The sequence below is a fragment of the Aspergillus neoniger genome (genome assembly GCF_003184625.1).
Source record: "Aspergillus neoniger CBS 115656 unplaced genomic scaffold BO87scaffold_38, whole genome shotgun sequence".
NCBI lineage: Eukaryota > Fungi > Ascomycota > Eurotiomycetes > Eurotiales > Aspergillaceae > Aspergillus > Aspergillus neoniger.
Window position 1 is genome coordinate 223,200 of NW_020291166.1, and position 24,427 is coordinate 247,626.

Consider the following 24,427-nt stretch of genomic DNA (forward strand, 5'->3'; position numbering starts at 1 on the left):
ATCAACTTCATTATGAGGGATTTCGAGGGATGCTTTGACTATGGTTTGGTTTCCAGCAGCAGGTGCATGCTACATAGTACTATGTACTACTGACTAACCACTACTGACTACCAGTTGTTTTTAGACGTCTGCTCACTGACCACTACTTAGTCGACCGATGGGACCATTGCTTTCCATCTTTTCTTTTTTCTGCCCGTCTCCACTGCGGCAAAAAGCTCAACAGTCCCAGGCAATATTACTTACTCAATATTCTCCGATACCGTGAATCAATACACGAGAACAATACTTTGTTCACGGCCGGCTGGAGACTTCGTAATCCTGCTGCAATTAATGGGCAATAAATCGGCGGTGGAGCCCTCTAGACAAGTGGATCTGGCCGCTGTCCTCCTGGGGCTTGTTTTTCCATTACAGCACAAAATGTCACTAGTATGTATCGAGTCGTAGTTTAGTGAGTCTCTTGGCTGCTCGGGAGAGGCTTGTTTCCGGATTTTTTTCATGTCTGGGTTTTTTATACTTTTTTTTTTCGGGACCAGGTCTCAAGTGCCCACACCCCCCCGTAGGAATGTTCGAATGAGAAGCCCGGTTTCTCCCTGTCTTCCCGGCTGGAGGACACACCAGGCCATGACTAGACCATCTGAAGAGTACGGAGTATTACTATTACATATCTCTGCTCGTTAGTTAAGTCATTGTTCGAATCCACCGGCTCCCGCGGAAATCTCTCCGGTCGAATGTTGACCCTCATTCTCGCCCCCCAAATAGATCTCAAACCAGGTGGAATGCCTCCTGTTTCTTCTCCGTGGACTTAGTACCAGATCCCGGCCGTTGCTGGTCACCCCGTTGAGCTAATCCAAAAGCCGGCAGCCTTGAGGGTTCATCTGTCATCTGGTTTTTGAGCGATTAATTTTCCCGTAGCTAACCCTGGTCTTCCCCGGATGTGTGTCTGGCTCCTCTCATCTGCCTTCTGCATGCTCTGTATCGGTCCGAATCTATACTCGTCTCCATTCTCGATATCGTCTCATGTCTGATCTGGCACCTCGAGGCTATTGAACCACATAAGCGCATACCATGGCGACTGTCACTGAGGTGCTGACAGAGCCTTTCACCGCTCAAGGGGTCGCCCTCAAGTCGGGTCCGATCAAGGTCCACCAAGAGGAGCTGCCTGCCGTGGAACTTCCAGACATTCCTCTGCCGCCCCCTTCAAAAGAACCAACCGAAGTTCTCAATATAGACAAGCCAACTCCCGATTATCATGTACCCCGCGACCCTCGCCTTATCAGACTGACGGGTGTTCATCCCTTCAATGTTGAGCCTCCACTTACGGCTCTGTACGATGAAGGTACTAAACCTCTTTCCCTGCTGCCCTATCGCCTTTGAACTCCGCGCAAGGGCCCTTGTAGTCGTGGCGATGCTCACTAGAAACTAGGCTTCTTGACTTCCCCGGAACTGTTCTATGTGAGAAATCATGGCCCGGTACCTTTGGTGAAAGACGAAGACATCCCAAATTGGGAGATTAGCATTGAAGGGTAAAAAATATCATTTCCCCCAAACGTCGCGTCGTTATCTGATAAGGGATATGCAGCCTGGTGGAGAAGCCGCTTGTCCTCAACTTCCGGGAAATTTTGCAGAAATACGATCAGATCACAGCACCAATCACTCTCGTCTGTGCGGGAAACAGACGGAAGGAGCAGAATGTGGTCAGGAAGACCAAAGGTTTCTCATGGGGTTCCGCTGGCCTGTCGACGGCCCTTTGGACTGGCCCAATGATGGCAGATATCCTACGGAGTGCGAAGCCTCTGAGGAAAGCCAAGTATGTTTGCATGGAGGGAGCAGATAAGCTGGTAAGTCGCCATATCCATCCATGCACGTAGTGTTCTGACAGTTTGCTTGCAGCCAAACGGGTATTACGGCACCTCAGTCAAACTCAATTGGGCCATGGATCCCAATAGGGGAATCATGCTGGCCCACAAAATGAACGGCGAGGATCTCCGTCCTGATCATGGCCGTCCCCTGAGAGCCGTCGTACCCGGCCAGATCGGTGGCCGAAGTGTCAAATGGCTGAAGAAGCTCATTCTGACTGATGCGCCCAGTGATAACTGGTACCACATCTATGACAACCGAGTATTACCGTAAGACTCGCCTATCCGACCACAAGAGTACGTTGTCTAACTTTTATCCAGGACAATGGTTTCGCCCGAAATGTCATCCAGTGACCCAAACTGGTGGCGCGATGACCGATATGCGATTTATGATTTGAACGTGAACTCTTCTGTAGTATACCCCGAGCACAAGGAGGTGCTGGATCTTGCGTCGGCAGGCCCGTCGTACAACGTGAAAGGATATGCCTATGCAGGAGGCGGTCGGAGGATTACGAGAGTCGAAATATCTTTAGATAAAGGCAAATGTACGATGATCATCGCGCAAATGTGTTGGAGCAGAGCTGACATTATTTTAGCCTGGCGATTGGCCAACATTTCATATGCCGAAGACAAGTATCGTGACTTCGAAGGGGACCTGTTCGGTGGCAGAGTAGACATGTCCTGGCGCGAGACTTGTTTCTGCTGGAGCTTCTGGTCGCTGGATATCGCCATTCCTGACCTAGAAAATACAGATGCCATTCTTGTGCGGGCTATGGATGAGGCCTTGTCTCTCCAACCGCGCGATATGTACTGGTCTGTTCTGGGCATGATGAACAATCCTTGGTTCCGGGTCACCATCACAAAGGAGAATGGGACTCTCAGGTTCGAGCACCCAACAGATCCTACCGGGCCTGGTGGATGGATGGAACGCGTCAAAAAGGCCGGTGGTGATTTGGTCAACGGTAACTGGGGAGAAAGACACGCAGGAGAGGAACCGGCAGAGCCAGAGCCCGAGAAGGAGATCAACATGAAGAAAGACGGCGTGAACCGGATGATCGACCTTGAAGAATTCAAGAAGAACTCAAGCGATGAGAAGCCCTGGTTCATCGTGAACGGGGAAGTGTACGATGGCACGGCATTCCTTGAGGGCCATCCTGGTGGAGCTCAGAGTATCATTTCGTCTGCTGGCATGGACGTTTCGGAGGAATTTTTGGCCATCCGTATGTCTAAGCACCTTTTTTGAATGGAGTTTGGAATACTGACACACTCACAGATAGCGAAACGGCCAAAGCCATGATGCCTGATTACCATATCGGAACCATGGATAAGGCGTCGTTGGAAGCGCTCAAGAACGATAGCGCACCAGAATCGGATGAACCTCGCGCAACATTCCTCCAGTCGAAATCATGGTCAAAGATGACCCTTGTAAAGAGGAAGGACGTGTCATGGGACACCCGCATTTTCACTTTCCAGCTTCAACATGACAAACAGACCCTGGGCCTGCCCATTGGCCAGCATCTCATGATCAAGGTCGCCGACCCCACCAGCAAAGAAGCCATTATCCGCTCATACACCCCTATCTCCGATACTAACCAGGAAGGCACCATGGACCTGCTGGTCAAGATCTACTTCGACACGCCCACGGTCAAAGGTGGCAAGATGACCATGGCTTTAGAGAAGCTCGCGTTGGGATCAGAAATCGACTGCAAGGGTCCCACTGGCAGGTTCGAGTATCTTGGAAACGGCAAGATCATGGTGAGCGGCAAAGAGCGCCATGTCAATTCGTTCAAGATGATCTGTGGAGGAACTGGTATCACGCCTGTCTTCCAAGTGCTACGTGCAGTGATACAGGACAAGCAGGACCCTACTTCGTGCGTGGTCCTAGATGGCAATAGACAGGAGGAGGACATTCTATGTCGTGACGAACTGGACGCCTATGAAGCGTTGGATAGCAAGAAGTGCAAGGTGGTACACACATTAACTAAGGCTCCGGACAGTTGGACTGGACGCCGTGGACGTATATCGGAAGACCTGCTGAAGGAGTATGCCATTCCCGATGGCAAGAGCATGGTGCTTATCTGTGGTCCAGAGGCCATGGAAAAGTCCGCCCGCAAGATCCTACTGGAGCAAGGATGGGCGGAGTCGGACCTCCATTTCTTCTAAGGGGAGCGCCTCCTCAGTTCTGGAAATAGCCTTCGTCACTAGTATTAGGAGGCCACGATGTTAGATTGTATATAATGACGCTAAGTTCGAAAGAAATATATACGAACTGTAATGTGCTTCAAGTGAAAGGATTAAGTTGGTCTTGATGTGCGCCTGCAATATGCGCGAGTCGAACATATGATTGTCTACCAGGGTCAGAATCATATCATTCGCTCACTCATATCGGTCAAGTATGTAAGACAACCGGCCTGCTCTACAAAGGAAAGCGACATTAGGCTCAATGGAATTGCACCATTGCCAGTATCTTATACTGTGCATCCGACGACCTTCAGGTAAAGCCACGTGGGGGATACCATGATGTGTATCCTTCGAAGATCTTATTGAGAAGTTTCGCCTTGTCACCGAGCTGCGGCATCCCGGGAGACTTCGGCGCCGTATCTGTCAATTGCTTTCCAAAGGACACCTGATATAAGTTGCAGTCCAGTGCCGAAAATCACGTCTTTTCAGCATATAGTTAGTGACTAAGCAGTTAGTATGCATCAGACAACTTCTCCCACGTCAACAGCTTCAATGGATGCAGGAACCGCAAGACGAACTGACCAACACGCTGTAGGCAATAACCAGACAGCGGGTCATCAGTGGATTCTCCCAGATCCATCGTCCTCAATTGAACACAACCCACCAAAGTCTCGTGGGAATCCCAAATGACAAGCACCAGAGGACGCGTTGGCAGCGCGAGATCACGCCTCACTAAACCCAAACCAGACTAGCTCCTCTCCCCGTCCAACGCCCGGACCACCGCTTGTTCGGGAAACCGAAGCGGCAGGAATTCGCCGCGGTTCAGCCAACCCGCGGACGAATGCTCTCCCCTCCGTCCCTTCAGCAAACCATTATTTACCTACCCACCTCTACGGAATACACACAAGCTCTCTCATTACATACTATTCAACCGCCATGCCCCCGCGCAAGAAAGCCAAACTCACCCCCCAAAATGAGAATGCCGAGCCGTCCGCAAGCACCGCTGACCAGCCAACAACCGCGGATTACGACCCAGTGACAGATCCCTGGACGGACGAGCAGGAGACCGCGTTATTGAAGGGGATTATAAAATGGAAGCCTGTCGGTATGTCGGCAATCTTTCCCCTCTGTCGGGCGCAAGGGCAAGCACTATTCCGAACAGTGTGTCGCTAATGAGGTTTTCCTTTCAAGGCATGCACAAGCACTTCCGCATGATCGCGATTTCGGAGTTCATGAAAAGCCAAGGATATGCGCCCGCGCACGCAGAACACACACGCATACCAGGGATTTGGAAGAAGCTGGGGACATTATACAATCTTCCGGCCTTGGATGAACGGGTGCGTTGATGCCTCTCACCAGCCTTTGACATTACTTTACATCCTCTGGAATTCGGCTCGTGCTAACACTTATCAATTATTACGGGATAAACAGGAAGATTCATTGATCACAGACACCGCCGAGGACTCAAAGGAATTCTACTGTCCGTTCGAATTACCCCAGGACGAATACGGAGAATTGATGTTCGAACGGCGACTGGCGATGGAAGGGACCGCGTCTCCTGATCCTAGCACGCATGCGGGATCGAGGAGGGGGAGCACGGTGGCTGATACGGACGGTGCGTATATAACATCACTTCCTTGGTTGTCAGATGGCTAGAAGAAACATACTAATCGCAGCTGTTCATCTCATACAGAACCTCGCTCTTCCCCCGCGCCATCACGAGGACGGAAATCAGGCCGTGGCGGGCGTACCGCTGGGCGAGGGACGCGTTCGTCGCGTCTACACGTCGAGGTTGAACCACCGGCGAAGGGTTCCGGAGCTGCGGAGGAAGAAGGGGATTCTGGCGAGGAGACAGGCGCGAATGAAGATGGCGATGAAGATGGTTCGGACGCTGCGAAGGATGATAGTGAGGTCGATGAGGAAGCGGAGGGGGGATCGCCTACGACGCGAAGTACGCGCGCCCAGACATCAAGGACGAAGCAAAAGGGGAGAAGTGCAGCAGGCACGGGAACTCGGAGGGGTCGACGGCGTCAGCCTTGATAGATATGTGCTTTCCTGCTGACGTTCGTTGGCTCTGTCTGTAACAAATATGTCGATATGATACCTTGGGAGAAGTAGGCGTTTTGGTGGGGCTTTGTTTGTATTATTACCTTTCTTTTCCTTGGTTCTACAATTAATTGTTCTTCTACCGGGACGGTAGACTAGGCATGATTCGTCGACCAAGCTACTAGCTACTAGCATCTTTCTTTCTCCAACAATGATTGACCAATTGGTAGTAGGAAGAACCGAGGTAGTAATTAAAACAACATAAATGGCATCTAAATACATGGGAGCACATACAGTAGATCACTACATATTTGGTCTAGTCATTCACAGGCTAAAAAGGAAACAATTTAGGGGAATAGTACAGGCAGGTTCCAATCCCTTACAGACGCTTCATGATGGCCTCAGCATACTCGTGGGTCTTGGCGGAACCACCCAAGTCACCGGTGAGGGCCTAAAATTGCAACTATTAGCATCGTGTTTTCGCAATGTTGACGTCAGATTGATGGGATGCTAGCTTACCTTTCCTTCGGCGAGGGTGTCGAAAGTAGCCTTCTGGATACGAGCGGCGTGCTCGGTCAGACCCATGTGCTGAAGCATCATGATACTGCTCAGAAGCAGAGCAGTGGGGTTGGCAAGACCCTTGCCAGCAATGTCGGGGGCGGAACCGTGGACGGCCTCGAAGATGGAGCACTCGTCACCAATGTTACCGGAGGGGGTCAGACCAAGACCACCGATCAGACCGGCGCACATGTCGGACAGAATGTCACCGTACAGGTTGGGCATAACAAGGACCTTGTCGTTGTAGGGGGTGGGGTCGGTAACGATCTTCAGGCAAGAGTTGTCCAGCAGCTCAGCATCGAACTCGACGTCGGGGAACTCCTTGGCGATGTCACGAGCAAGGTTGAGGAAGAGACCGTCGGACATCTTCATGATGGTGGCCTTGTGCACGACACGGACCTTCTTCTTGTTGATGGAACGAGCGTACTGGAAGGCGAAGCGGAGCACTCTCTCGGAGGCCTCCTTGGTGATGAGCTTGATGCTCTGGACGACACCGTCGACGACGACGTGCTCAATGCCGGAGTATTCACCCTCGGTGTTCTCACGGATCAGGACGGTGTCGACATTGTCGTAGGGGGTCTTGTAACCGGCAACGGAACGGCAGGGACGGACGTTGGCGAAGAGGTTGAAAGTACGACGGAGGGTCAAGTTCAGAGAGACGTGTCCCTTGCCGACGGGGGTCTATGTGACGAAGCGTTTAGAAAAAGATCCAGCGCAAAAGAGTCTAGAAAGGAAGGACGTACAGCAAGAGGACCCTTGAGCGCAACGTAGTTCTTCTGGACGCTCTTGATGGCCTCGTCGGGGATGGCGGTCTTGCCGTCCTTCAGGATGGGAGTAACATCAACGGGCTCCCACTTGACAGGGGCCTGCACACAGGTAGTTTAGCATCGCTGGGTTTGTATATCATAGGCGATCGTAGGAAAGCGGGAGGCGTACGTTTGCGGCAGCGAAGATATCCTTCACCGACTGGGAGATCTCGGGACCGATACCATCACCCTCGATCAGAGTAACAGTGTATTTTCCCTATAAGGACACATCATGTCAACAACACCATTCATCTATAAACCATCCTTCGGAACAGCTGTTGGATATAGGCCGTTGTCGCAAGTTGCGGCGGAAGCTACCGGACCAAAGGATGGACGCAAAAAAATGTTTCAGGCGTTGCCCGGGACGCGACATACATCAGTGTCCTTCTGACCCTTGAACTTGGCGACGCGCTCATCGGCAGCAACGGAGTAAGTGCGGAGCTAGATGTGCAGTTAGATCGAGAATCCTTCCAGGTGATGTTGTCGAGGAAAGCGGTCGGTAGGTTACCTGCGAGAAGGGCGAGGCAATGCGAGGGGACACACGTGTTGTCCGCAAGCATTGACGGGCGGGAGCGACAAAGTTCCTGGCGGCAATCATTGTGATAAAGTACCCGAGATCGACGTCAAACGGTCAAGGGTGGAATAAAAAGAAGGAATTGGGGGGGGGGAGGGGGGGTGGTGAGGAGAAGAGAGGAGAGTAAGGAAGAGAAAGAAGAGAGAGGAGAGAGAGAGAGAGGTGGAAAAGGCGGCGGCGGGTTTCCTTGTGCGGGAACGAAGAGAGCAAGTCGCGGCGAAGAAAGGCACTTTAATCCATCCAGTGATTCTCGGCACCGCCGCTCCCGGTCCGACCGAACAAGAGACAAACTTGCGAGTTACCGTCAGTCCACCGGCTCCAGTCTGCTTCCCGTGCTTGATCTGATAACTCCCAAGCTAACCCAACGTCCCAAACGTTCCCTCCGAACTGCCTGTCCTGGCTGTGCCTATCCTTTCTATAGTTAACACCCTAATTCTGAACCCCCCAATTGTCCCCACCCTTGCTGCTGCGCGTTTTCCTGCATGTGGCCTTCCTAATCCCTCCCCTCCGTGCTTAATCGCTCTCCCCATAATAACAACCTCCGTTATCGCCGATTTCCCAAAACACCTACCCACCCACCCCCGAACATGGCTGACGTCGACGTGGCCAGTTACTATAACTTGCCCTCGGCTTTCCCTGAAGAATGGCCCGCTGAGCTGGATGAAAGCGACCATTCTGAAGACGAAGCTTTAGAAAGTCGTGGCTCGCGCTCGGAGAAATCCCGATACTTTGCTCTGGAGCGCAGCAATAGCACGCGGAAGGGGGTCACTCTAGGCTCCTTCAAAGGCAACAATGGTCGGGAGAACCTCGTCAAGATGGATGAGCCTGATCCTCTGGGAACAGGGGACAGTGTGCTCAAGATCCTCAAAATGCGAGGCTTGTCGCTAGATGAAGAGAGTCGCCTGCGGAATCGTTTCCTGCTCTCATCGACCTCCTTCTCCCCGGCGCTCTTTCTCTCCCAAGTCCATTCCGATGCGTCGATACGGTCCCTTCTCGAAGGTCTCAACATTCTCTCTCAATCAATTGATCAGAAATCCGCTTCGCTGAAAGTCCTCGTCGAAGCGAACTTCGAGCGATTCGTTCGAGCCAAAGCGACCATCGACAGTGTATATACAGAAATGAGAAATCAGGGCAAGAAAGAGGAGTATTTGAGCCCTCATGCCAACCGCCGGTCGGTTGGTCATTTGCGGAGCCTCTCGGGAAGCAAACAGAGCATAGCTACCTCGGCCCTTTCCGATGCAGGTCCCGGCAAGAACGCTCTGACGAAAGAGAGCGAATACGGCATGAAGGGTATCCGTGTTCCGTTGCTCGAGGCATCTGTTAAAGCAGAGGAGGTGTGGGGTCCGGCATTGGGAGGACGTGAAAGGGAGCAGGTGCTCAAGTCCGTTGTCGACACTATGGAGAAACATAGAGATATCTATGAAATAGGCGGTCACCTTTCCAAGTCCATTAAGCAGAGAGACTATGACTCTGTTTTTGAGCAGTATCGAAAGGCGAGGGCCCTATCCAAGACTGCCAGGGATATTGCCGATACCGCAACGAGCAAGTATCAGCCATTGACGGATGAAGAGGCCCATGTTATTCTGGCCATGGGACGAATGTGGATAGATGTTGATTCGCAAATTCAAGCGTTCAAACGCGACCTGTGGAGGCGCCTAAGCGATGCGCCTACTACCTCGACCACAGTTACTGCTACGGGTCCCGTAGAGGAGCACATGGAGCTTATCGGTGCTCTCCTGGAGCTAGGGGTCGATGACAATCCTATTTGGGTATGGCTTCTCAGTCGCTACGACTTTTTGAAAAAGAAGATCACGGCATTCTGTGACCGTTGCAAGGTCGAGGTAGAAATTCTGAGGCGTCGACTGGCTAGTGGTGAGAAACCGACGCATCAGGCAGTGGCATCATACCTCCGGTTGGCCCCTCGCGACGGCGCTCTGGACGCCCAAACCATGCGCGATAGCGACCAAGTCATCGAGCTCTGGGAATGTATCCATACCTATCTGAGCAGGCTGTTGTCCTCTGAAGGAGGTCTCCTTGGCGAAGTCTTCGATTTTTGGGAAGTAGCGCAATCCTTCATTGACGGCAGCAGGCAAAAGCTTCTTCCAGCTGGGTTCGAGGGAGAAAGTCGCAAACACCACCGACTTTCGTCCAATGACGCCAGAGAGCTGCAAAAGGGAGTAGTCGAGCTTCTCAATCTCATTCGCGAGAGTGTTCTCTCACTGTTCGCCGATCCCCCGGTGGACGATGTATCCCTCCTCACCTCGCCAATCTCCACAGCCAGCCCCAGCAGCCCTGGAAGTCGGGGCGTAACCCCAACAGAGTCGCGTTTCAAGCTTGATCCGAAGAACATGCCCTTCCCCACACCGAAGCGCGGGGAGCATTGGGAAGACTACGCCTTCTGGCCACCATTCTCGAATTCTCTCAGTGGCATTCACTATCTCAGTCAATGTCTAGTGCTCATTGGCACGGCGGCTAGTGAGATGGCCGCCTTGGAGCCTGTGGTGCACAGTACCAACACTCGTGATCTTCTCAAATCCCTTGTGAGTGTGGCACGCGAACGCTCAGTACGTGTGGCATGCGCAGCTTGGGGGAAGGATGCTGAAATCTGCAAGATGTTGGAAGACTGGACTCGAGACCCGGAAAAGAGAGACTTGACCAAGATGCCTGGTCTATTTGTTGCCTTTGAGAACGCAATTATCGCGGGTATGCAGAAGATCCTCTACATCCCTGAGGCTATGGCAAGATCTGGTTCCGTCGACGTTGTGACCCAGCCCCCTGCCAAACTACTACAGATGGTTCGCACCCAATTTGTGTCTAGTGTCTATAAGGCGCTGAGTGGCCTGGTTGAGAATGCGGAACATCCTACATCGTCGGAGGATGAGGATGAATGGATCGCGGCTGGCTCTACGGTGCCACGGAGCCAATTTGATACATCTCCGTCGCTACTCATTGCGGATGCGGTCGATTCTCGGAATAGAGTAAGTAGATCATCGATTCTTAACATGCCAGTCTTCTGCTAGTTCCTTGGCTAATGCGTCTACAGAATGTGCGCATCCTCTTGACTTTGTCAAACATCAAGGCATTCCAGGCCGATCTCGTTCCGCAGCTGGTTGCCAACTTTGAGAACTCGTTCTCGGTCCGGTTGACTGAGGAGGCCAAGACCGTCCGCGATGTGCTCAACCAGATCGACGATCGCTTGTTCCAGTCATACACTAAGCCGACCATCAACGCGCTGAACACGACGATTGTCAACAGCATCACTGCCCCCGACTGGGAACCGGCATCGTCCCGCCCGGATCAGGTCCGTCCATACGTCTACACTACCATGCTGGACCTGGTGCTCGTACACACGGAGATTACCACCACCATCCCTTCGACGTTGACGGCCGTGCCGAGCCGCTCCTCATCCGCCGCCCAATCTTCATTGCTCTCCGTCGTCCTGACGTATTTGCTGACCCGGGTGTCGACATCGCTTCTGAACGCCTTTAGTTCTCGGTCCTCGTACACTCTGCCAGCCCTCATGCAGGCCACTCTGGACACCGAATTCATCGCGCAGACTATGTCGCAGTTCTCGACCGACGAAGCATCCGCGATACAAAGTCAGATTTATGTTGAGCTGGATCGGCGGACTACCCACGAGGCACGCGCACGGCTTCAGTCCGAGCTGGGGGAAATGAGAGGCATCCTGAAGCGCTTGAGAGAAAGAACCAAAGGAGAGTTTGCATGCTTCCGAAAGCCGCGGGGCAGCAACGGGCACAAACCATCCGCCTAGATCGAACCCACCTTCACTCTCAAAAGAGAAATATACAAATCATCTTGAAAGTAGTAGCAGCCTGGTCCTTATAAAGAAGAAAAAAGATGTAGTCATTACCTAGTGGGTATCATATTCAAACTTTTGAACACCTTCGCAATCAAATCAACATTGAAACTGCCCTGCCATGCATCATCATCATCTCATGCCTTCCCAACCAACCGTTCCACCCGACCCAACAACACCTTACTCTCCCTCCCCAATCTCCTCTTCCCAGCCTGATCCGGCCGTTTTGCGCGCGCCATCGCCTCGCGATCCTTCTGCCTGAACTCGCGCTCCTCCCTACGCTTCTCCGCCTCCTTCCTCCGCTTCTCCGCAATTTCCATCTCTCGAGCAAACGCAGAGGGCTTAGGCTTTCTTTCACGACGGCCCTTCGCATTGCGCTTCTCCCCACGCTGCGGTCTACCAGCAGGAGTAGGTTCGGGCTCCGGCGCAGGCTGGTCTAGCATAGCCTGTCGGTCCGGGTGAAGTTCTAACGACGCCGGGGTCGGGTCCGCGCGCTTGTTATCCACGTCTTGATCTTGGGCATCGTCGGTGTAGATGGGTCTAGATGGAGCGGCGGCAAGCTCGGCGGCGCGAACTTTGGCGTAGGCCTTTTTGACTTTGGCTTTTTGAATTAGGTCGTTTTTGATTTTCTGGGCTATATTTGGTTTATCTTCTGTTAGCTTTCACGGTTCTAGACTAGGGTGGTGAGGGGCAAGGGAGAAGAAAAGGGAAAAACTCACTCTTGCGACGGTATGTTCCATCTGGGAGGTTGGCAGGACCGACGCTGAAACCCTTTCTCTTCTTCACGGGGGCATCGTTGGTGGTTTCCCGCTTCTCGTCGGCGGTGGTGGTATCGTCGCGGGAGCGTTTCGGGGCCATGGTTGGTCGGGGGCTTGAATTGGTTGTCTTGCTTTGCTTTTCTTTTTTTTTTTTTTTTTTTTTTTTTTTTTTTTTTTTTATCTTGGAATTCGACTCCGATCGCGGAATGTAAGGAGCGGTGTATTGGGCAGGAAACTAATCAAGCGACAACGTGGCGGAGGTGGGATGTGTTGTTCGTTGACCTTTTTTTTTTTTTTGAATTGCTGCAGAAGAGAGAGAGAGAAAAAAAAAAGTTTTGGACGGCAGAGGCCGAGCGGGTGCAGGAACTCGAGTTTAGCGGGTGATGGGCTGCTCTTGCAGGATGTTCCCAAGCAAAGCTGCGTTGTCTCCACCGGGAATGGCGGGATTTAATTGCAATAATTAGAAGGATTGCAGGGAATATTTCTGCAGGTGTAGGGTTACAGTGGAGGGGAAATTCAGAGAGGGAAATATAGAGTTGGGCAGGGAAACTGATTGAGAGTCGACCGATGATGGAATCGAAAGCGTTGCCTCCGCATCTCTCTGGTCTTTTTTTCTTTCATTCTCCTCTTTCCGCATTTCTCTCCCCCTCACGTCTGCTACTTTCTTGGTTTTTATTCTCTTTACTCGCGCCCGATTGATTCTCTAGTCGTTTCAGATGTTCTGTTAAATTCCATCGCTCATTAATTTCCGGTCAGTCTCGCTATCTTATCGTCTATACTAAATATAAATATATATACCTTCTCTCCTCTTCCTCTGGTTCCCCACGCCCCGAAACGACTTACCCACTCGGAGCCAGTCTTCAAAAGGCAGATCAAGTCATCGTCGACTCCACCGTGACTCTTCCTCTTCCGCCACTTCGGTTTCTGCGGATCATCGCAACCTCTGCAATCCCCTCTCCTCTTGCGTTATCAGGGTCCTCGTTGTCCGTCTCCCTGATCTCTGCTCCTGAGGTTGCGATGTTTGCCCTCTTTTCCCGTCATTCTGCCCATTCCCTCTCCCGGTGACCATGCCCATCTTCCAGGATCCGGAACACCAGCGGCTCCAGGATTTGTGGTCTGATGATCACCAGCCACGGCTTAGTGCTCGACGTCAGACCATTTCCCCCTGGAAACACCGTCCTGGGGAGCCCCTGGGCAGCCACCCCCTCACGGGGTCCCAAAATGTCCCATACGAAGGCCCCTCTCCGGATCGAAGCCGGGCGGGAATGCATGCAACAAATCGCGAGGAACTGATCCAGTATATTAAAAGCGCCGATGCGCCCCGATGGGCATCGCATCATTCCGTATGTCCTGCCACTGTAGTGCACACTTTGAGTCTCGGGTTCTTCTTTTCTCCTTTGTTCTATCTTATCTAGAACAGCAGAAGCTCCATTGTCATGTATCCGAGACCTTGCTAACCCATTCATTCGTTATAGTCGGAAAGCAGTCCGAACCCTACCTCTCAGACATCCGATGTATCTTCCGCCAATATGAAAGACAAAGCACCTGTAAATGCTGGTCCTAGCGACCAGTCTGACTCGAGTGATCAGCAGTTAGCATCGCCGGCCGATATTGAACGCCCTCGCTCAGCTTTACATTCAGGAGACTTTAGGGAAGGAAGCTCTCAAGCCCAGAGCCAGCAGCACGCCCCGTCATCACCGGTGCCTGGTCGCACCGTCAACGCACATTTTCCACTACTGAGTTCCTCCCCGACGACGCCTTGGTTCAGTACTCCCGTCTTCCCAGCCTCTTTACGAGGCCAATCTCTATCTGTTCAGACAGAAACCCCGACAGCCCGTTCCCGGGCGCCCTCTCTCGGCTCGTTCTCGTCGAGCTACATATTGAAAGCCCCGACGAGCCCTCTTGTTCACCAGGCAAATAATACAGACCTGGACTTCTCTCCTCGGCCGGAGTATGTCGGTCATTCGGACGCCATCGACAAAGTCAGTCGCCGCCGTACCCTTCCCCCGGAAACATTTCAGCACTTGCAGGCATCGCATGGGGGCCATGCAGAGGGGATCTACTTCCACCAGTCTGATGCTCATCGCACACCATGGGACACGGCAACATCTTATCATCTGCACTCCCCTCGGCGGTCCCTGACTTCCACATACAGCCTTCAGCTTGCATCCTCGGTCCAAACTCCGATCACGAGGGTTCGAAGGCCCTCGGTGGGCTCAGAAGTCTCTTCCAGAGCACATGCGCCAATGGTTGGCTCATACGAGGAGTCTATCCTCCGTGGAAGAATGTCAATGAGCCCTTCCAAGCCCTTGGACTTTACCGCGCAAATTGGCGTCCTCGGTAAAGGCAAATGCAAAGCCAACCTCAAATGCCCACCGCACGTGACAATCCCCTTTCCGGCGGTGTTTTACAGCTACCCCACGTCAGGCAGTGGCCGCTCAATCGCGGACGATAGCCCCAGCCCTTATGTTGGCTTGATAGACTTGGACAATTTCCTTCCTCGGGACACGTCCAGTGGTAGCAGTCGACGTCGCAGGCGCCATCAGAGCCCTGCAGGAACACACAACGACTGTGTCATGGGAAACACCACAGAACTTAAGTCAACCGATCAGGAAACTCTGCGCAGGCGCGAAAAAAGGCATAGGAGGGCGGAATCGCCCAAAAGTCCACCGGGTGGTTGCTACCGAATCCCACAACACGGTCAGTTGCAGATCATGATCAAGAACCCCAACAAAACAGCGGTGAAGCTGTTCCTCGTGCCCTATGACCTCAGCGATATGGAGCCGGGGACAAAGACATTCATCCGACAACGAAGCTATTCGGTGGGTCCCATCATTGATATGCCTTTGAGCGCTCGAAAGAACTACGGAACCGATCGCCCTGAAGCGTCGCTCAACGCTTCGGAGGATCCCAAAGACAAGCCGACTCTACGGTACTTGATCCATCTGAACATATGTTGTCCTTCTCGGGGCCGATTCTACCTTCACTCTAGCATTCGTGTTGTATTTGCCAATAGAGTTCCCGACGGTAAGGAAAAGCTTCGCAATGAAATTCAATGCCCTGATCCCCGTTACACGCCTTACAAACCCTCGCGGGACTCCAGTCATACACACGCAGCTGCACGGTCATCAACAGACCAGATGCCACACAAAGCACCCACAGATCGAGAACCATCATCGATGCTGAGTCCATTGGGGGCTATGACCTCACGAGAGCCCCCCTACTCCGGGAGCTCCTCCACCTGTGCTCCAGAGGACCCGTTCTCAGACCGTACACTTGCAGACCGAGAAGGTGCCCCGCGGGGCACCTCCAGCCTCTTCAGTCCTCCCCAGCCTTCCTCACATCCTTTTCGGCCTATTCCGTCACTGTCTCCAGGGCCCAAACTCGACCCAAATTTTGCGGAACAGTGTAACACGGAGCGTGGGCTCTATGGTAAACTTAGTAAGGGTGAGACCGGCTACGGCGGTTATCCGTTCGCTTTCAACGGTTCCGAGGCTGGTGACAGCCTCCTTGCCAGGAAGCTGAGGGGTTTGGACGTGCACAAGCACGACTCTCCTGACCTGGAAAAGTCCCGTGAATAACGCCGGCACGCGTTTAACCAGCATGACGTCGCCCGTATCGTGATGGTAACCTCATTTTCTTTCTTCATTTCTGCTTCCTCTTCTCCATTTCTCTTATACATCTCATTGAAGTGTGCATCTCTCTCCTCAAGCAGGACGGCACAGCACAGCGGGACAACCCCACGTCTTCCTCAACTAACAGCACAGCACTATACCTCTTAAGCGCAGATGCAGGACCATCTCATTCATTATAATTTACCATCCTGCCGTTTCACCCAAAATAAATACGCACGGCCAGGCGCACAGGACAACCATCACAGTACGGGAACTAGCACATATACCCACCTCAACATGTCACCTTTCTCCCTTCTTTACATATTCCACTACTTTAGATATCTTGAACAAGTCTTTCCTCCCTTTATCTCTCTCTCCTTTAGCCGATACCTTCAATTCTTCCTGATGTTGATCGAACACTAGTTAAACAACCGATGTGGACTGTGCGTTTAGCAGCAATAATCTCTCTCTTTGTTCTATACTATTGTTGGAAATAGCGGTGTCATGCAGTCTTGTAGTTGCTATTCGGGGGGGGGACTAATGCGGAAACAATTTCTGTTTTTACTTTCTGTTTCGTCTTAATTCAGTCTGCACTACGCTTGTAGATGTTATATAACATGTGTCACATAGTTACTGTAGGTTTTGATGTGCGGTAATTGGATTATCTCCTCTTCTACGTCTCTTATTATCCATTCAAGTACTGTGTAGTTCATGGTTGCTGGGGGTGGATGGAGTGGGGAAAGGGGAAGGGACCATCTGAGGCTCTTACTGTTTCTATACACGTCCTCACACATCCTACATAGTAATAGCGGAAGATAAGATTTGAACGGAAAAAATAGATTTTATCTACAGGGTTTGAGTAGAATAAAACACAGCACTGAAGTTTCAGAAGTTGGTTTCCAACTGCCGCATATTATCGCCTCCATTTTGGGTGGTAAGGGTAGTAATAGGTCGTGGTTGTTGTTGTTGTTGTTGTTGTTGTTGTTGTTGTTGTCGGATATGGTGGGAATATCCAAGATTCTACATGTATATGCAGTCTTTATCCACTGGGCAAATCTAACCAGCGTGCTCGACGATCTCGTTGACCAGAACGCCGTTCTTCACGTATGTCTTGATCTGCTCGGGAATGGGGCACTCCTTGGTATCATCGTCGGTTCCCTCCTTTGGAGGAAGCATGATGTTGACTGCAGTGCACTTGCTGGAGAAGACCTCGGTGGCCAGGCTCTGCTGGCCCAGGTATACGGTAGCGCCATCGACCTGGTCCAGGAGGAGGGTGGGGACGACACCGTCTATTTGGAGGGCGAACTTGGGGGACTTGATGACGTCAAGGCTGCTGACGAGCGAGTCGACGATGAGGGAGAGGCCGGTGCAGTTGTCGATGGAGATGGCGTTGGCCTTGTTGTTGATCTTGATGATAGTCTTGTTGCAGCGCGAGATGAGGATAGAGTGGTTCTGCTGCGCGTTGATCTCAACGATCTCGCCGGGGTTGTCGAAGTTCTCGATGAACCATTTGCTGCCCTCCAGATCCTTGCGCGGCGGCTTGCGAGCGCGCATGCTCTCCGGCTTGGGTTTCTTGCTCGGCGCGGGCGACTTGCCCCGAACGGCGCTGCCTCCGGAGGTTGGGCTATCGGGAACCATGGAGCTGGCGCGAAGGTTGGGGTTCTTGTGCGTCATCTGGGATTTGTCGACCTTCCGAAGACCAGCGGTGACGGATTCACCTTGGTTCAGCTGGTCGAAGACAGCTGACATGTCTGGTGCAGCTGGGGCTGCTGCAGGCGGAGGAGGAACGCCGGGCGGCGGGGGAGGAGGGGGAGGAACACCGCCAGGAACGTTCAGAGTCGGAACTGGAGGGGGTGGCGGGGGAGGAGGAGCAGCACCGCCGGCGGCAGGGCCAGAACTACCGGCCTTGACCTGTCTAAGAGCTTCTTGAGCGTCTATTCCATCCTTGTCGTTCCAGGTCAGGCCCTTAGGGTAGTGCTTCTTCAGGTATGCGGCGAGGGACTTGTAGATCTGGTAGTAGGCCTGGATGTACTGGACGTGGGTACGGTCCCTGCAACATGGGTCAGCTCCCATTTGGGATTACAGAGATTGTGAGGTGGCGCACTTCTCCTTGTATTCCTTCAGGACCTTGTTTCCGTAGTATTCGACACCTCCAGCCATCTCAGTGACGAAATCGGCGGGCTTGTCTGCGAAGAACCAGCCGAGGGCAACAATACCCTCCGCGACTGCGCTGAAGTGGTTGAAGAGAGGAGAAGCTCTGTTCGACTCGCGAATATTGTTGATGCTGTCCGAAGCATTGTGGAGGCCCGTCATGAGCTCCGGGGGCTGCTGCTCGGGCTTTCTAGCTTTCGTGGACACAAGGAGGTAGGTGCGCTCGGCTTCGAAGGCTTGAAGGACTACCTTGGACTGCGGAAATTGTGAGCGATGCACTCAGCAGAACATGCGCTTTCTCTCTTACCTGTTCTCCGACCAAGCCATTGATCTTCTGGCCCAGTTCCACAAAGTTTCGGACATCCTCGTTAATCAGGGTGTCAAAGTCCTGGATTTGCGGCGGGATGGGAGGCGGCGCGGGAGCCGCAGCGGGAGCTGACTTGGGAGGCTCAGAAGTAGCAGCTTCAGGCACAGCAGGGGGGGCTATGGTCTTGGGCGAGTTGGGGTCATCCAGTGACATAGCCATATCCTCCAAGCGGGAGGTCGCGGCTTCCAACCTGTTGGCATTTCCAGCTGGTTAGAAACACATGTAATCGGACGCATATGGTACTGATAGAGGGATATATAAAAGAATAGAAGAGAGCACAGCGCTGGGGTTCCAAGCGCATCTGATTCAAGGCTTACCGCTTGATAAGGGTGGTGAGATTATGCATGTGGCTTCCTGTCGCCATCTTGACGGCCCCTGTCGAAGTAAGGAGGGAGGGAGCTATTGATGACAGTCGGAGTAAAGGAGGACAAATGGAGCTATTAAGGGGCACGGGCTACCGTGTGCCACGATTGAGAGATAGAAGAAGGGTCAGTAGCGACCTGTAGGCAGAAGAAAGAAGATGCTGAGGAGGGAGAGGATCAAGGCAGCCGTTGGAATTGCATGAGACGGCGATGCTCCTGACCCGTGCCTGAGGCCTGGAGCTCCTGATAGTGGGTCATACCATACGGTACGCCAGCGTGGCTGTTATCCGCCCGTCTCCCATGACGTTGGTGGTATCAGCCGGTAATCCGATAAGGCCGCCATGACGGCGACTCAAGCGGCGGATTGGATTGAATCCCTCGAACCCCGCCAGAGTACAATATCTCACCAGTCTTTCTCCCTTCAAGGTAATTGAGCGCTTCCGTAACCATGTTGGAAGGCCATGGCTCCTCGGAGCACTCTAGAGACAATGTGGACTTCTGCACAATGGGCATGTTCATTCTTGGTACGCCATGATCTACCCATTCGCAGTCGAAATCGCACTATGTACTTACGGAACCCCCCTTTCCTGTGATATAGACGATATAGACTTCGATGGATCAATACCCAATGTAAAAAATGTCCTAGGAGGCGCAGCATCATTTGCCGTCGTTGGTGCCCGCTTGGTGACCGGAAGAGAACATTCGCAGGCTGTGAGCTGGATTGTGGATGTTGGCTCCGACTTCCCTCCAGATGTTCTCGATTTGCTCAAGTCGTGGGATACAAACTGTGTATTCCGGGAGGACCAAAGTCGTTTGACAACCAGGGCCTGGAATGGTTACGGTCCGAATGAGAAGCGAGGTCGGTATCCATCCTTAGAATCTGCAGCTATAACGACACAAATACTAATTTGTCGCAGACTTCAAATACCTGACCCCAAAGTTGCGCCTGGAACCAGAAATGCTGTCTGATGCTCAGGTGTTCTCCAAGACCTTCCACATGGTCTGCTCCTCCTCGCGTTGTATTTCAATTGTACAAACAATTTTGCGCAGACGGGAGGAGCTACAGCGAGCAGGCAAAGCTCCCCCAGTGGAGCACGCTGCGAAAAGACCTATTTTCGTTTGGGAACCTGTGCCGGATCTATGCACGCCAGAAGAGCAAGAGCGGTTCCTTGCGGCAAACCAAGTTGTAGATGTTGTGAGCCCCAACGAACTGGAACTCGGAATGATGTTTGGTCAGCCTGGTTGGAACGAGGACACCGACTATGGGAAGAGCATCGTCAAGAAGATCCTTGAGTCAGGTATTGGTCCTGATGGGAACGGGCATTTGGTTATCAGAGCCGGTAAAGACGGCAGCTACTCTTACTCTAGATCCCAGAGGGTCTGGCTGCCCGCCTACCATCAGCCCAGTGCTTCAGGGGCGTCGGCGGTAGTTGACCCCACTGGCGCGGGCAATTCTTTTCTGGGTGCCCTGACACAGGGCATGGTCAGTGCAGGCAGAAAACCAGCCAGTCTTGTCGACTCGGTCCTCGCAGGATCTACAGCATGGCAGGAAGCAGTGCAAGCTGCTGCACAGCATAGCCAGGTCTTGACGGCCTTGATTTTTGCTACTGTGGCGGCCAGCTTCGTGGTGGAGCAGATTGGAGTGCCTCGCATGTCTACATCCAGTGATGGAAAGGAGCTTTGGAACGAGACTGAGTTCACGGAACGGGTCCGTCTGTACACACAGCGCTTGTATCGAACATTGGAAGAGTCTCCTCGGAAGCACTTTCAGATCAACTGACCGTATGGAAGAACGCCCTTCTATTGTCGTACAGCCCACAAAATTATGAAACAAAACCTGGCATGCCATAGAAAACCACCACAGGTACTCATTTTCCCACAACTACCTCTTCATCCTGTTGCCGCTCTATGACCGGTTCTGGGCGGCCAGCTGCTTTTCGTGTTCTCTGATTTCCCGGCTCCAGCTAGATAGAAGCAATATAAAGTCAATGACTGCTGCTTAGAAACACATGACACGAGATTGGCTGAGGGGACTGACTAGCGACTGGGGAAGAATCTGCCGGGTTCGGGCATCTTGTCACGGTGCTCACGGTCGGCACTGATGCTCCAGGTCACAGCGACAACTCCAAGGACAGCGGCGCCAATGATGGCCGTGTTGACCCTCCAGTTTGCGGGCTGAGCGTACCAGCCACCCGCCGGAGACCAGACTTCCTTGGGATACCTGCGGAAAGAATTCAGTCAATCTCAGATGCAATGGTGGTCCCAGGTGGGGGAAGAGTTGCATACGGGATCTTGCCGCCTCCACCCATGGTGTATTGAGGGTATCTATAATGAACGTAGGGAAAAGACGTGGACAATGGCTCGCTGAGAAGCTCGTCGTTATTCTGAGCGGGTTGGAAGCCGAAATGGCCGTCGTTCGTCCCTCGTCCCAGACCCCGTGACGCTATATCCGTATTAGGTTTAGCGCCACCTGGCCGATTCTCACACGACCGCCAGACCCCGTGACTTTCTCCGAAGCTCGACTTTTCTCTACCGACCAAAAGTTCGTGCCGGCTCAAGTTGGATCTGCCCCCGTCTTGAACACTCCACGCCACGTCCCCGGGCGGTCATTACAATTGAATTCGGTCTTTTTCTAATTTACGGCCCAACACCCACACAGTTGCCCAGATGAAGAGGCTGCAGCTCCAACGATGGAGCAGTTCGGTCCTTTCGGCGCAGGCCCGGACTGGTGGCCGCCTGCAGCACCGTCTCTACACTGGCATCCGGCATCAATCGACCGCTTCGCCTGCTGCGCCGGCTGCCAATGATCAATTGCTCGAGGAAGACCCTCTAGCATCATCTATTCGCCCCCCTACCTCCCGACAGTCGAAGTACCAACTCCCGTCTCCCCCGGTCGAGGCCGCACGCGAGTCCGCCAAACTGGCTGCGCTTCACGCACGACTTTACCTTCCTTCACGATTACCCCTCGAGACCCTCGCTCGCTCTCTCGTGGACGCCTCGGCTGATCCCAACCCCAAATTCAACAATGAGTCTCTGGCCACCCTTGGTCACGATTTGTTGACACACTACACCTCCGAATACCTCATCTGCACGTATCCCCGACTCCCCTTGACCGTTATATTCGCAGCCATGTATGCGTATGTCGGGCCTAAGACATTGGCCGCAATGGCGAGAGAATGGGGTGTGGAGTCCGCTGCTGCTCCTGGTGGAGAAGTTGACCCCGGCTACCTGCAGTTTAACAGAGTCCTCCCGGGAGTTGATGTGCACTCGAAGCCTGTCACTGGCACAGCGAGACCTCACGAAGATCAGACACATTGGCGAAAGTCGATCACGTCAAGTGTCGTCTACGACAATGAGTTCGGAGACCCAGTCAAGGGGCCCAAGGATCCCTCGGAACAGTCCAAGCAGGACGCCCAGAACACCCAGGGTGTGACCGCCGAACAGGCTAACGCAACCTTTGTGCGTGCTGTGATGGGTGCTATCTACCTGCACGCAGGCCGCCCTGCTGCCAAGCGATTCTTTGAGCAGCACTTCCTCTCTCGTCACCTCAACATCTCCGACCTGTTCAACTTCTCCCAACCCGCTCGGGATCTTGCCCGCCTGTGTGCTCGGGAGAACTTCGAGCAGCCCGTTGCCCGGATCATCAGTGAAACCGGTCGCAAGAGCCGACACCCCGTGTTCGTCGTTGGCATCTACTCTGGTCAGGATAAGTTGGGCGAGGGCGCTGGCGCCAGTCTGCTCGAGGCTCGTTCCAGGGCTGCCGTCGCCGCCCTGAAGGGATGGTACCTGTACAGTCCGCTGAACGTGCGTGTGCCTAGTTCGATGGAGGAAGAGGGAGCCGCTCCCTGGAAGCCGGTGCACGTGGACTTGGGCGAGGTGATTGTGTAGGAGTGAGCATGAGAGATTTGAAGAAACGGCGTCACACATTATATCTGTTATAGATGTTGTCAATGCGGGATTGACAGCGATGCAACATTACATACTGCTACCCCCTCATCTATTCACCATTGCAAGGATTTGTACAATATGGGAAATCTATTTTTTCTTTTTCTTCTGATGTTATTTCTATGTTCATGTTATCCGATTTAAACGCTATTCTTTTGTATTGCATCTTTGAAGACTGGCTAGAGGTGGACTTGGAATGACGCTGTTTACAGACAGTTACTCTAGACGAGAAGTACGTATATAGAGGTATGTACTTTACTGAATGAATGGACCTTGCGCACAACGGACAAGCATGGCACCGTCAACAGCACTTAATAGGTAGTATTACCCTTCCTGGAAAGGCCCTGACGCCATTCAACCATCACCATCCCACACCATAACCCAGCCTACACCAAAGCACTACCAGCAGTACTAGTAATGATACTCATTCACACCCGATCAACAATCTCATCCTCCCAACACCCACCACCACTAGTAGTACCAGTACCACCACCCCCATCCAACCACACCCCATACTCCTCCCAAAGCTCCAAAACCCCCAACCCAAAAAGCCCCTCCCAGAACCCATCCGCATAACCCACTCTCAACAACCGATCATTCAACATCCCGACAGCCCCCTTACCCACCTTAACATCCTCCAACCACGCCAAAAAGTACGCCGTATGCTGATATCCTTCATCCCACTTATCCGCTCTCTCCTTCGCCGACGCGGGCCGCTTCCAATGCGGCGGTTCCAGGCCCGCTTTCAGGCGCACAAAGTCCGCGATTCCTTCGATGAGGCCGCCGGGGGGGTATGGGGTATTAGGAGGAGAATCTGGGGGCGCGGTGTGCTGGTAGCAGTGGACGAGTTCGTGGGTGAGCACGCCGGTTAGTTCGGCGGTAGGGTTGGGATTGTTGCCGTTGGTGGTTATGGTTTGGATGTAGGATAGCGATAGGTGGATTTCTTTGTGGTCGTTGTCTAGCTCCGTGCCGGTGGTGTAGGCTACGCCGGAGATGGCGCGGAGGAGGAGCGTTATGGAGCGGGTTGGGGGTGGGGAGGGGCGGAATGTTGGTTGTTTCTGGTGGGGAGGGGTGTATAGGTGCTCGATTATGGTTGTGAGGGCGGTGGTGAGTGTGGTGGTTAGGTCCGGGAGGAGGGTTAGGAAGGTCTTTGAGGCTGGGTGGCGGAGGTCGTTGATTTGGAGGCGGAGGGTGGGTTGGGGGATAGTAGGCTGGTCTTGAGGGGGTGGTGGGTTGGAGTTGGAGTTGGAGCTGGGTGATGAAGATGGTGGTGATTGTTGCGGTGGGAGTGGTGAGGGTGAGGGTGTAGCTTGGGGTGTGGAGGTTGGCATTGTTCAATGGGTGTTGTATAACTAGTAGTAGTGTATGGTTTATCTAGAATATGAAGAGATA

The 24,427-nt window shown here is 52.9% G+C and overlaps 11 protein-coding genes across 11 annotated transcripts; 6 read left to right on the forward strand and 5 right to left on the reverse strand.

The window, feature by feature from the left end:
* Positions 1-705: 705 nt before the first annotated feature.
* Positions 706-4,095, forward strand: niaD (nitrate reductase NiaD). Its single transcript, XM_025620762.1, has 7 exons — positions 706-1,336; positions 1,424-1,523; positions 1,580-1,838; positions 1,891-2,126; positions 2,178-2,401; positions 2,453-3,076; positions 3,130-4,095. The coding sequence occupies exons 1-7, from the start codon at positions 1,066-1,068 to the stop codon at positions 4,017-4,019; spliced, it is 2,604 nt and encodes an 867-aa protein (XP_025475804.1). The 5' UTR covers positions 706-1,065; the 3' UTR covers positions 4,020-4,095.
* Positions 4,096-4,883: 788 nt separating this feature from the next.
* On the forward strand, positions 4,884-6,272 carry BO87DRAFT_367387 (uncharacterized protein). The gene is made up of 4 exons (XM_025621885.1): positions 4,884-5,142; positions 5,229-5,374; positions 5,469-5,652; positions 5,731-6,272. The coding sequence occupies exons 1-4, from the start codon at positions 4,974-4,976 to the stop codon at positions 6,075-6,077; spliced, it is 846 nt and encodes a 281-aa protein (XP_025475805.1). The 5' UTR covers positions 4,884-4,973; the 3' UTR covers positions 6,078-6,272.
* A 44-nt stretch (positions 6,273-6,316) lies between these two features.
* BO87DRAFT_379970 (isocitrate dehydrogenase (NAD(+)) IDH2) lies at positions 6,317-8,095 on the reverse strand. The gene is made up of 6 exons (XM_025624195.1): positions 7,956-8,095; positions 7,823-7,888; positions 7,578-7,664; positions 7,385-7,507; positions 6,603-7,322; positions 6,317-6,534 (listed from the first exon to the last, which is right to left on the reverse strand). The coding sequence occupies exons 1-6, from the start codon at positions 8,043-8,045 to the stop codon at positions 6,463-6,465; spliced, it is 1,158 nt and encodes a 385-aa protein (XP_025475806.1). The 5' UTR covers positions 8,046-8,095; the 3' UTR covers positions 6,317-6,462.
* Positions 8,096-8,346: 251 nt separating this feature from the next.
* BO87DRAFT_158119 (exocyst subunit SEC5) lies at positions 8,347-11,884 on the forward strand. The gene is made up of 2 exons (XM_025618227.1): positions 8,347-10,999; positions 11,065-11,884. Exons 1-2 carry the CDS (start codon positions 8,609-8,611, stop codon positions 11,791-11,793), a joined length of 3,120 nt encoding a protein of 1,039 aa, XP_025475807.1. The 5' UTR covers positions 8,347-8,608; the 3' UTR covers positions 11,794-11,884.
* A 91-nt stretch (positions 11,885-11,975) lies between these two features.
* BO87DRAFT_400573 (uncharacterized protein) lies at positions 11,976-12,696 on the reverse strand (the record flags this gene model as incomplete). Its single annotated transcript, XM_025625536.1, has 2 exons — positions 11,976-12,472; positions 12,558-12,696. The coding sequence occupies 2 exons, from the start codon at positions 12,694-12,696 to the stop codon at positions 11,976-11,978; spliced, it is 636 nt and encodes a 211-aa protein (XP_025475808.1).
* Positions 12,697-13,448: 752 nt separating this feature from the next.
* On the forward strand, positions 13,449-16,281 carry BO87DRAFT_158158 (uncharacterized protein). Its single transcript, XM_025618228.1, has 2 exons — positions 13,449-13,957; positions 14,072-16,281. Exons 1-2 carry the CDS (start codon positions 13,664-13,666, stop codon positions 16,175-16,177), a joined length of 2,400 nt encoding a protein of 799 aa, XP_025475809.1. The 5' UTR covers positions 13,449-13,663; the 3' UTR covers positions 16,178-16,281.
* Positions 16,282-17,031: 750 nt separating this feature from the next.
* Positions 17,032-19,272, reverse strand: capA (adenylate cyclase-binding protein). Its single transcript, XM_025624196.1, has 4 exons — positions 19,046-19,272; positions 18,669-18,918; positions 18,315-18,616; positions 17,032-18,260 (listed from the first exon to the last, which is right to left on the reverse strand). The coding sequence occupies exons 1-4, from the start codon at positions 19,090-19,092 to the stop codon at positions 17,267-17,269; spliced, it is 1,593 nt and encodes a 530-aa protein (XP_025475810.1). The 5' UTR covers positions 19,093-19,272; the 3' UTR covers positions 17,032-17,266.
* Positions 19,273-19,538: 266 nt separating this feature from the next.
* BO87DRAFT_419064 (PfkB family carbohydrate kinase) lies at positions 19,539-20,870 on the forward strand (the record flags this gene model as incomplete). Its single annotated transcript, XM_025626917.1, has 3 exons — positions 19,539-19,614; positions 19,737-19,949; positions 20,008-20,870. The coding sequence occupies 3 exons, from the start codon at positions 19,539-19,541 to the stop codon at positions 20,868-20,870; spliced, it is 1,152 nt and encodes a 383-aa protein (XP_025475811.1).
* Positions 20,871-20,933: 63 nt separating this feature from the next.
* Positions 20,934-21,700, reverse strand: BO87DRAFT_445395 (uncharacterized protein; the record flags this gene model as incomplete). The annotated part of the gene is made up of 4 exons (XM_025628161.1): positions 20,934-21,054; positions 21,129-21,311; positions 21,377-21,533; positions 21,628-21,700. 4 exons carry the CDS (start codon positions 21,698-21,700, stop codon positions 20,997-20,999), a joined length of 471 nt encoding a protein of 156 aa, XP_025475812.1. The 3' UTR covers positions 20,934-20,996.
* Positions 21,628-23,323, forward strand: BO87DRAFT_379976 (mitochondrial 54S ribosomal protein mL44). The gene has a single exon (XM_025624197.1). It carries the CDS (start codon positions 21,758-21,760, stop codon positions 22,976-22,978), a length of 1,221 nt encoding a protein of 406 aa, XP_025475813.1. The 5' UTR covers positions 21,628-21,757; the 3' UTR covers positions 22,979-23,323.
* A 140-nt stretch (positions 23,324-23,463) lies between these two features.
* BO87DRAFT_277799 (basic secretory family protein) lies at positions 23,464-24,234 on the reverse strand (the record flags this gene model as incomplete). The annotated part of the gene is made up of 1 exon (XM_025618921.1): positions 23,464-24,234. A coding segment is annotated over one exon (771 nt), but the record flags the coding sequence as incomplete, so codon positions are not given.
* Positions 24,235-24,427: the final 193 nt, after the last annotated feature.

Bases quoted from the DNA above. Each gene is read 5' to 3' on its own strand.
- niaD (XM_025620762.1), top strand. From the start codon at position 1,066: ATGGCGACTGTCACTGAGGTGCTGACAGAGCCTTTCACCGCTCAAGGG. The intron at 1,337-1,423 runs GTACTAAACCTC...ACTAGAAACTAG, and splicing joins TACGGCTCTGTACGATGAAG to GCTTCTTGACTTCCCCGGAA. The intron at 2,127-2,177 runs GTAAGACTCGCC...ACTTTTATCCAG, and splicing joins TATGACAACCGAGTATTACC to GACAATGGTTTCGCCCGAAA.
- BO87DRAFT_367387 (XM_025621885.1), top strand. From the start codon at position 4,974: ATGCCCCCGCGCAAGAAAGCCAAACTCACCCCCCAAAATGAGAATGCC. The intron at 5,143-5,228 runs GTATGTCGGCAA...TTTCCTTTCAAG, and splicing joins TATAAAATGGAAGCCTGTCG to GCATGCACAAGCACTTCCGC. The intron at 5,375-5,468 runs GTGCGTTGATGC...CGGGATAAACAG, and splicing joins TTCCGGCCTTGGATGAACGG to GAAGATTCATTGATCACAGA.
- BO87DRAFT_379970 (XM_025624195.1), bottom strand. From the start codon at position 8,045: ATGATTGCCGCCAGGAACTTTGTCGCTCCCGCCCGTCAATGCTTGCGG. The intron at 7,323-7,384 runs GTACGTCCTTCC...TTCGTCACATAG, and splicing joins CGCTCAAGGGTCCTCTTGCT to ACCCCCGTCGGCAAGGGACA. The intron at 6,535-6,602 runs GTAAGCTAGCAT...TTGCAATTTTAG, and splicing joins ACACCCTCGCCGAAGGAAAG to GCCCTCACCGGTGACTTGGG.
- BO87DRAFT_158119 (XM_025618227.1), top strand. From the start codon at position 8,609: ATGGCTGACGTCGACGTGGCCAGTTACTATAACTTGCCCTCGGCTTTC. The intron at 11,000-11,064 runs GTAAGTAGATCA...ATGCGTCTACAG, and splicing joins CGGTCGATTCTCGGAATAGA to AATGTGCGCATCCTCTTGAC.
- BO87DRAFT_158158 (XM_025618228.1), top strand. From the start codon at position 13,664: ATGCCCATCTTCCAGGATCCGGAACACCAGCGGCTCCAGGATTTGTGG. The intron at 13,958-14,071 runs GTGCACACTTTG...CATTCGTTATAG, and splicing joins CCGTATGTCCTGCCACTGTA to TCGGAAAGCAGTCCGAACCC.
- capA (XM_025624196.1), bottom strand. From the start codon at position 19,092: ATGGCGACAGGAAGCCACATGCATAATCTCACCACCCTTATCAAGCG. The intron at 18,919-19,045 runs GTAAGCCTTGAA...AAATGCCAACAG, and splicing joins CTCACCACCCTTATCAAGCG to GTTGGAAGCCGCGACCTCCC. The intron at 18,617-18,668 runs GTAAGAGAGAAA...CAATTTCCGCAG, and splicing joins ATGGCTTGGTCGGAGAACAG to TCCAAGGTAGTCCTTCAAGC.
- BO87DRAFT_379976 (XM_025624197.1), top strand. From the start codon at position 21,758: ATGAAGAGGCTGCAGCTCCAACGATGGAGCAGTTCGGTCCTTTCGGCG.